Genomic DNA, 9,241 nt, shown 5'->3' with positions numbered 1-9,241 from the left:
GGGAAAATGATAATCGATTAAAATGTTGCATGGAGGGAATACAACACATAAACGCAGTATAGCAACAAATCACTTTCTTGCATTTTGCCTCCATGGAGCTTTGCCTTCCACTAGTAACAAACATTTTAATAAACCATTTCTGCCTGGGGATCACTGGCAGTCACAGCGGCATGAATAGAAAACAGTATTTGATTCATCAGCTGTGGACCAAAATTAAACATTCCTAACAGGTATTATGCAGCACTATTTCTTTCACAAGATCAACACTGTCGTTCCCATATGTCCAATACTATCTGTGAGCTGCGTTATGTCTGCGAAACACAGCTCCTATTCACCATTTATGGAATGGTAAACAGCCCCATAAGTAGCAAACGGGCTGGATATACAGTCCTCTCACTCTGCCACTGTGGCTCTGCATCGTCTGTTTTGAAAGAAGAATATTCCCCTGGACTTCTAGAAGAACGTAAATGAGAAAATATCAGGGAATGTGGCAAACTCATGTTTGAGGCAAAAATGTAGAGCTGAAAGAACAGCTTTCTTAACAAGTTTTTTCTTAGCCACTTCATTAGCTGAACTCACAAGCAGTTTTCTCAAAGTTATGTCTGTATAAAATCATTTGTCAAATAGTTTCAGGGAATCATTTTGGGCCCACAATGAGTTCCACTGCTGTTTATTGTACATTTTTCCTTTGCACTACATTGAACTGTTTTGCTCAAATACAAAAATCACATTCTTCTTTCTATTCCCTGACTACACCAAAGAGGTTTAAAATCAAAGTGTCTGTTTGACCGTTCAGGTTAACAAGAACAAAACCTGCTTTTTATGACTACTTGATTCAAATCCTGGTTTCATTTCTGACAAAGAAGAAAACACATATAAAGTTGAAATGATAAAACTTTTACAAATGTAAAGGAATCTCCCAGCACAACATGGCTATGAGCAACATTTATGCAACCATATAGTAAGATAAACAAAGGAAGACCTTAAATATTATGGAATTTGCCACTCATTCCCTGCCCTCAGCTGAAATACAGTTTGTTTGTAAGTGGGGAAAAAAAAAAAAAGAAAAAAAAAAAAAAAAAAAGAAAGAAGAAAAAAAAAGAGATCTGAAACAGGCAATTACTGCATCAGCAATCACACTTCATATGTGCTTCTGCTATAGAAACTATCAAAATGATTCATGCTGTGCTGCAAAAATGCTTTATTGTGTATCAAGCTCAGTGCTTTTAACATAAAAAATGTAACCATGGGTAACACTTGCACGTGTACTTACAACGCACAAACACACAGTGCAGATTCTTCATTTTTTCCACACCACTCTCTTAACGTGTCTGCTAAAACAACTTTTTCCTTTCTCGTTTTAATTTAGACCATCTTTTTTTCCTGGGATTGTCGTTAACAAAAATTGCCTGAAATCAAGAGAAAAACCATGAAAGCTCCACAGAGAGTAGCAAAAGCAAGGCACAAAGCCTTCACCTTAATTCCATTATTAATGATATTAATTATATTGTTATTATTGTTATTATTGTTGTTGATTTTGTTGTCATTGAAGTTGTTGTTGTTGTTGTTGTTGTTATTGGCTTTCACAGGCCACCCTTCACCGAAGCAGGATGTATATTTATTTGTTATTTATAATTTATCTTTATTATCAGCTGCACTGACACCAACACTCCCTTTGGGCCAGCGTTCAACCCTGCAGAGTGAGTTGGTCATCTGCTTGAGGGCAGGAAGGCCCTGCAGAGGGACCTGGACAGGATGGATTGACGGGCAGAGGCCAGTGGGATGAGGTTCAACATGGCTATGGGCCATGTCCTGCACTTTGGTCACAACAACCCCATGCAGTGCTACGGTCTTGGGGCAGAGTGGCTGGAAAGCTGTGCAGAGGAAAAGGACCTGGGGGTGCTGGATGATGCTTGCCTAAACATGAGCCAGCAGTGTGCCCAGGTGGCCAAGAAGGCCAACGGCATCCTTGCTTGTATCAGGAATAGTGCAACCAGCAGGAGCAGGGAGGTGATCATTCCCCTGTACTCTGCTCTGGTGAGGCTGCACCTCGAGTGCTGTGTTCAGCTTTGGGCCCCTCACCACAAGAAGGGCATCAAGGCCATAGAGCAAGTCCAGGCTGCAAAGCTGGTGAAGGGCCTGGAGCACAAGCCCTGTGAGGAGTGGCTGAGGGAACTGGGGGTGTTTGGCCTGGAGAACAAGTCCTACGAGGAGCGGCTGAGGGAGCTGGGCTTGTTCAGCCTGGAGAAAAGGAGGCTCAGGGGTGACCTTATCGCTCTCTACAGATACCTTAAAGGAGGCTGTAGCGAGGTGGGCGTTGGCCTGTTCTCCCACGTGCCTGGTGACAGGACGAGGGGGAATGGGCTAAAGTTGCGCCAGGGGAGGTTTAGGTTGGATGTTAGGAAGAACTTCTTTACCGAAAGGGTTGTGAGGCATTGGAACAGGCTGCCCAGGGAAGTGGTGGAGTCACCATCCCTGGAAGTCTTCAAAAGACGTTTAGATGTAGAGCTTGGGGATACGGTTTAGTGGGGATTGTTGGCGTTGGGTCGGAGGTTGGACTCGGTGATCGTGAGGTCTCTTCCAACCTAGAAATTCTGTGATTCTGTGATTCTGAGAAGGGGAGGCTCAGGGCAGACCTCATTGCTCTCTGCAGCTGCCTGAAAGGAAGGTGTGGGGAGCTGGGGGTCGGCCTCTTCTCACAGGTGACCAGTGATAGGACCAGAGGGAATGGCCTCAAGTTGTGCCAGGGGAGGCTCAGCTTGGCAATGAGGAGCCATTTCTGCTCAGAAAGAGCAGTCAGGTGTTGGGACGGGTTGCCCAGGGACGTGGTGGAGTCACCGTCCCTGGGAGTGTGCAAGGACAGGCTGGACGTGGTGCTTGGGGACGTGTTTTAGTGGTGACATGGGTGGTACAGGGATGGACGAGGACCTCTGGAAGCTCTTTCCCAACACTTAGGCCTCTGTTACCCTACGATTCTGACTCCCTGGTCCCACCCCCGCCCAGCGTCCGCCCCGCTCCGGCCCAGGGGCCGCCCAAGGGCCCGCCCGCCGCCGCCACCACCCGCCCGCCATGCTGCCCCCGGGGCTGCTCCGCCGACCCCTGGCCGCCGCCGCCCGCCTGTGCGGGGCGCGGGGCCGCCCGCAGGTGAGGGCCGGGACGGGGCCGAGGAGGGAAGGGCCGGGCTGGGAGATATTTTTGTGGCGTGGATGGGAAAAGGGCTCGCCAGCAGCCCTCGGGAGGTTGCCAGCAAAGGGCAAGGAGGCAGGGTTTTTAGCAGCGGCTTGCTGGAAGGAAGCAATCTCTCCCCAGGCGCTTGCTGCTGGGCGTTTTTTTGTGCCAGCAATCTATAAGCTGTCAATACCGATGTAAGGCTGTAATTAGGAAGTGTGGTGCAGTAGCTGGTCGTAGATTAGTAGAAACGCGATGCAGTCTGGTAAGTGTTGGGCTGAGCAGTGCCAAGAGAGCGATGCTTTAATGCAGAGATGCAAGCTGGTAGTAACATTTTCTATTTTATGCAGTTGCACGCTGTAATTCTCAGCAAAACCAGTAATGGTCACTGGTTTAGTCAGCACTCTGCATTAAAATGTTAAATGATATGAAGAGTTAGCCACCTTTTTTTTTTTCTTTTTTCCTTTCTTTTTAGAATCATAAATTCAATTTACATATTGAAGGCATATTAAGAAGCGTATTGCAGGGGGTGCTCATCAAGATGTCTGGTTCACTTTCGCATTCACAAGCAGCCAAGGCAAGAGCACGCCCTGCAGAGGGCAATGAATGAGTAACCTGGCAGGCAGCACTTCCCCTGCTCCCATTCCTGTCGAGCTGGCCCTTGGCTCATGTGCCGTGGCATATTTTCTGTGGCAGAGGACTGGGTCATGGAGGCATACCCTGGTGCCACTGGTTCTGGGAAGACCCCATGAGACCCCGGTGAGAAGAGAAAACCCCTTCTTTTTTAATGGGTAATAATTAAACAGCTCATTTTGACAAAGGACGTGTGATGGTCCATTGCACTGCCAAAAGGAATTGCAGCAAATAGTGCACGTGGGAAGTATTTTCCCAAAGGAAAAAGTCACAAGGCACTCATGCAGTGGAGGTCATGAAGTATTCCCTCTCCCAGTCCCTATTAAACAAACAAACAAACAAAAACCAAACACCTGTGCCTCACTGTAAAACAAAACAAGAAGTCTAGAAATGAGATAGAAGGATGGTTTTCTGACTTGAGAATGTTTGTCATTTTTCTTAACATTTTCTCTTAGGTACTGGCATCGCTTGCTACAGGTCCCAGACAAAATAATGGCATTTTCTATGAAATTCGTACATACGATATTAAGCCATCGAGGATGAAGGAGTTTGTGGAACTGGTCAATAAGTACTTCCACCTTCGCACAGCTCACTCAGAGCTGGTGGGATTCTGGACTGTGGAGCTGGGAGCGATGAATAAGGCTGTCCATGTGTGGAAGTATGGTACGCTCGGCCTCCCTCTACGTGCTCCGTGTGCCAGCGAGGGGACTGCTTATGTGGCTGTTGTTTGTTGCTCTTACGATAAGTAACCAAGCATCAGAAAAAAAAAAAAAAGATGTTACCGTACTGATTAATGGAAAAAAAAAAAAAAAAAGGAAAAAAAAACCTGTAGGACAATTTTGACTTGTTGGGATGAAAGGATTACAGCTGTTCCTACAGGGTGGTCTTTGTGCCTCGCAGGTGTATGAGATGAGCTGCAGCAGAGTCCTTTTGCCTGTGGTAGGTGTCTTGCTTAGGGCCAGCTCCTGAACCACAGATGTCTTCACAATCTCAAAATGGATGGAAGAAAGTCTGAGATGTCCTCAATAAGATAATGCAGATAACTGCAGACAGTATATATGCAAGTGTCTGTATGTGTTTACACAGAATCATGCACGTACCATTGTTCCCAAATCTTAGATGAGCATGGTTCAAGTTTAGTTCAGTCACTCGCCTAAAACAGAAGAGCACACGGTTCATGTGGTTAGGCTCCTGAAGCTATGCTGTGCTGAGCTGGAAAGCTGCTCCACCAGCTCTGTCATCCCACATGTGTGAAGCGCTCTGTTGCTGCAGCGATGGTTGCAACAGGCTGCTGGTGCTGTAACCAGCTTCGTATGTTGTTGGAGTCAGTGCTGTCTGCCACATGCATCTGTGGTTAAGAAATGTCCTGCTTCTTAGAATTTTCTGCCCTATTCTGTTGTTCCTTTTTCTAAAAAAAAAAATAAAAATCTGAATAGTTTCTGAGAAACTTTTTAAATGGAAAACTAAGGAAAAATAAAATTATTTTTATTTCATGATTATGTTTATAAGTGTAAGGTTCAACATCCTTTCTCCTTGTCTCATCAGCCCCCTTATTAAATGTTGTTAAGTAATTAAGAAAAACTGTTACATTTTTCCTCTGAATACCAAAATACTGATATTCCTCAAAGTTCTTTCCAGTCTCTCATGCTACATCTTTCTCATACTTGCTGATGTAGCATTAAGTACGTTTTTTCATATTTTTTCCCCTTTCTTACAGATAATTTTGCCCACAGAGCAGCAGTCCGGAAGGCGCTAGCCAATGACAAGGACTGGCAAGGAAAATTCATCTCTCCAGCCCTCACCTGTATAGAGAAGCAGCACAATGAAGTTGCTTATCTGGTACCCTGGTGTCAGCTTGGGAAACCTTCAAAAGAAGGGGGTGAGCTTATCTTCTCTTTTACTGATTAAAGATACTGATGCTGACTGACTGGCTAACAAAAAACGGCTTAAAGTTTAAACCAGGTATTACACAATTTTATAACCCTTTATGTAACAAGTGCATGTAAATACACTCTGAAAGAGGTGACATAGTACAGATGAGGTAGAAAATTTTTAAGAATGGCTTTGTACTGACTTGTGTCAAACCTTTGTCAAACTTTTTGTCAAAAGCTACAGCCCCAGTTGTAAGGCTGTAAAAAGTTGTGTGAGTCACATAAACAAACATGCAGAATGACAACTCTGTACTAACATTCTGAGCAGTCATCCTGGACTCCCTTTGTCCATCTGTCAGCAAGAGGATGTTTCCTGGAAACATTTAAAAAAAAAAAAGATTGTTCCGTATCACAGAGGTTTTTCTCATTTGTCAGTTTTTATTTTATTGCTTCTTTTGCATAATTGTTTTTAAAACAAGGACCCCCAAACCTACTTTTTAAAGGTACGTATAAGTCAAGCATACTTTGTAGTTCACAGATCAGGTTTAGATGTCCTGTCCCTCATGTCCTATCTCTCCATATTTTCTTTCTTTCTGTAGCAAATGTGACCACGTGCTTACTGAGAAAAATTTGCAGACTTTGTAGTCTGTCACCTGGAATGATGTCAAATAGGCCCTGCTTTACCCCTCAGAATATGTATGCATACAGTAATCTTTGTTCTTTATTTCTGAGAGATTATGAATTTTATGCTGTGTTACAGTTGAATTTAACAGCAGTCCAGTTTTCTGTTGAAATTGGATACCTGGCTATTCTAACACTGCATTCACATTTTAACGTTTGTACTTTTTAAATCTCCAGCCTGTATTTGGAGAACAGTACCAGACAATACATTGCCATACGACAATTGTCCAGATTCGTATTAAAGTGTTAGCAAGTGTGATTTAGAGTAACTATGTGAATGGAAAGGAGGCAGGTAACATGTCTTTTAGCAAGACCAGAGTTTTTTGTGATATCGTGCTGTTTGTCTGCATACAAGGCAGATTGTTTGGCAGAGCAGAGATGGCAATCTAGTCATGCTCTGTTATTTATGACTTCAAGTCTTGATGCAACCAGCTGCCAAGATTCAAAGGTGTTTATAATGTCATAAACCAGCTCCAGAAAACATCACTAGTCTTAGAAAAGGCCACCTTGCATAGTTCAGCCATTGCAAACCTACCAAGTATAAGTATTTGTGATGTCTGCAAAGTACATTGAACTGCTCTGAATGTTCGTGCGACCATTTCCCTTTAAACTGGGCTTTGTGGGAATCCTTTTGAACCTCTGGGTCCCAGAGCTTTTATGTAGACTTCAAACAGTTCTAGTTGAAGAGCCACTTCCCTGTGCTCCTCTGGAAGCTGTGAGATGATGTGTGTGTGGGCTGGGAGGAAGGGGGCAGTTTTGTGGGCTGCCCACCCCAAATGGCAGGGAATTGCAGTGCTGGTTTCACAATGACTACATTGTGGCTGTGAAAAAATAAGAAACAGCACGTATTAAGTTTTATTTCCTTCCTCGAGGTCGTCTTTGTCGTTTCCTCCAGGTGTATATGAGTGGGTTACTTTCCAGATGAAACCTGGTGGACCAGCTCTGTGGGGTGAATCGTTCCAGGCTGCAATCAACGCTCACATCAATACAGGCTACACTAAGCTGATTGGAGTTTTCCACACAGAGTATGGGTTACTTAACACAGGTACAAGTACTGCTCACTTTCTGATAAAGATTTGGGAATGGCGACTGGGGGAGAAGGGGTGGGAAAAGTGGGAGAAACCCTTGTCCTGGCTCACAATTGGATGGCTTGATTAAAAAAAATGTCGGTATGGATCACAGAAGTCCTGTAAACAGTCCTTGAACCCAACGTTGTGTATTGGGTTATATGCTTAAGCCAGATGGTGCTCTTTTAAAAGGTTCTTAGATCTGATGTTCAAGAGTCAAACCTTTTAAAGGCTCAGCAACAGATTGTCTCTCCACATACTCGCCTGGTGAATCGTTTCTGCTAGATGCAAGGCGTGAGAGGGTGGAAAACTAGGACGTGCATATGGTATTACAACAGGAACAATATTTAGCTGCCTTTATTTGTACTTTTCAGTCCATGTGATCTGGTGGAATGAGAGCCCAGATCACCGGGCAGCAGGAAGGCACAGTGCCCATGAAGATGCCAGAGTGGTAGCAGCTGGTAAGCAATGTTGGATCTCACTGCTGGTACTTGTATGCATGCTGAGAAAAGTATTACTCCTCATTGGATTTATTTCCTAATTAAATGTGTGTTTCATTGCAGTACGGGACAGCGTCAGGTTCTTGGAGTCCCAGCACAACATGCTGATGATTCCTGTGGCATGCTCACCCCTGAAGTAACCTTCCCCTAAATGATGTGACCGATTGCAGAAAAGACAAGATGGAAGCACTGTCAGCAAGTACCGTCGCATGGATCGTCATACCCTCATGAACTGTGTGGTTTGTTTTTCAGTTTACAGTGAATGGATGTAAAATGCTGATACACCAAAGAAAATTAGTAAAATCTTGCATGATAGTTTATGGTGATGTTTCTACATCTCCAGGAATAGAACATGAAAATTAGTTTTGCAGCTCTTGTAATTTAACCCCTCACTTATTAAAGCTTTTCTGTGTTTACTAATAGGACCCACTAAGTAAAGTGTTGTTTTCCAAAGTTACAATTCAGGGTGGTATCATTTTCATAATGCACACTGGCGACTCTTGTAATCACTGCATCATGGGTATTACATACTGTCTTAAGAATGAATGCCCCTATATCCTCGTAACACGGTTATGTTTCATCAGACATCTCATTGGGGTGCTTTATATTAATTCTTCGTAATGTAAAATTTCAGTGTGGCTACAATTGTGCCAAGGAGGTGCTGCAGTGAAGCTGGTTAGGTGGCGTTCTGATGGAGTCTGACCTGACTACAGTCCTTTCATTTTGTATTCAGTAAGCACTTCCACAAAGCTAGCTTTGAGGAAGTATTTTAATACTTATTTAGGGTGCTAAAATTTACAATCTTGTATCTCAAATTCAGCGCATCTATACATGCTTACATTCTTTGAAATAGTGTCTGCCAGATTGTTAAAAACCAAATAAATTTGCATAAAGAATGAAATTTTAGTGTTTGCACCTCCAGCTCTTTATGGTTTTGACCTGTGATAAACCCCATTCTCCCAGGCACAGCCTTCTGCAGGTTTTGCATTCCGGTCATCAGCAGGCTTGGTAATAGCTGCTCTGGAGTCACTAAGCTGCTGTGATTTGCTGGAGTAGCAGCAGGGCAGAGGGCACACGGGGTGAGGCGTCACTTAGATTTTGTGTACAGTGAAAAGCACCCTCTTCTGAAATCTGAAGTTTATTCACTAACCTGCGATAAGCAACTGAGTTCACTTTACCGAAGTATCTTTGTGCAATCTGCCTAATGATGATTGTTGCTCCTGTAAAGTGCACTAAGGTCTCATGGAAAGCACTAGAAAAAAAATAAATAACCAAAACGGCTGCAGGTAGTTGTGCTGGTGTCCAAGCTGAGTGGATGGGA

At 43.9% G+C, this 9,241-nt stretch overlaps 1 protein-coding gene across 1 annotated transcript; it reads left to right on the top strand.

Annotated features, from left to right (window-relative positions):
- The first annotated feature begins 3,039 nt into the window (after window positions 1–3,039).
- Window positions 3,040–8,196, top strand: NIPSNAP3A (nipsnap homolog 3A). Its single transcript, XM_082783682.1, has 6 exons — window positions 3,040–3,144; window positions 4,257–4,464; window positions 5,519–5,680; window positions 7,249–7,398; window positions 7,795–7,881; window positions 7,984–8,196. The coding sequence occupies exons 1-6, from the start codon at window positions 3,070–3,072 to the stop codon at window positions 8,058–8,060; spliced, it is 759 nt and encodes a 252-aa protein (XP_082639808.1). The 5' UTR covers window positions 3,040–3,069; the 3' UTR covers window positions 8,061–8,196.
- Window positions 8,197–9,241: the final 1,045 nt, after the last annotated feature.

Source organism: Aythya marila (genome assembly GCF_965140915.1).
Source record: "Aythya marila genome assembly, chromosome: Z".
Classification (NCBI taxonomy): Eukaryota; Metazoa; Chordata; class Aves; order Anseriformes; family Anatidae; genus Aythya; species Aythya marila.
The sequence above is the reverse complement of the archived record's forward strand: the minus strand, read 5'-3'. Positions and strand labels throughout refer to the sequence as shown.

Excerpts from the sequence above, each read along its gene's own strand:
- NIPSNAP3A (XM_082783682.1), top strand. The coding sequence starts at position 3,070 with ATGCTGCCCCCGGGGCTGCTCCGCCGACCCCTGGCCGCCGCCGCCCGC. Across the intron at positions 7,399-7,794 it reads GTATGGGTTACTTAACACAG|TCCATGTGATCTGGTGGAAT; the intron begins GTACAAGTACTG and ends TGTACTTTTCAG. Across the intron at positions 7,882-7,983 it reads TGCCAGAGTGGTAGCAGCTG|TACGGGACAGCGTCAGGTTC; the intron begins GTAAGCAATGTT and ends GTTTCATTGCAG.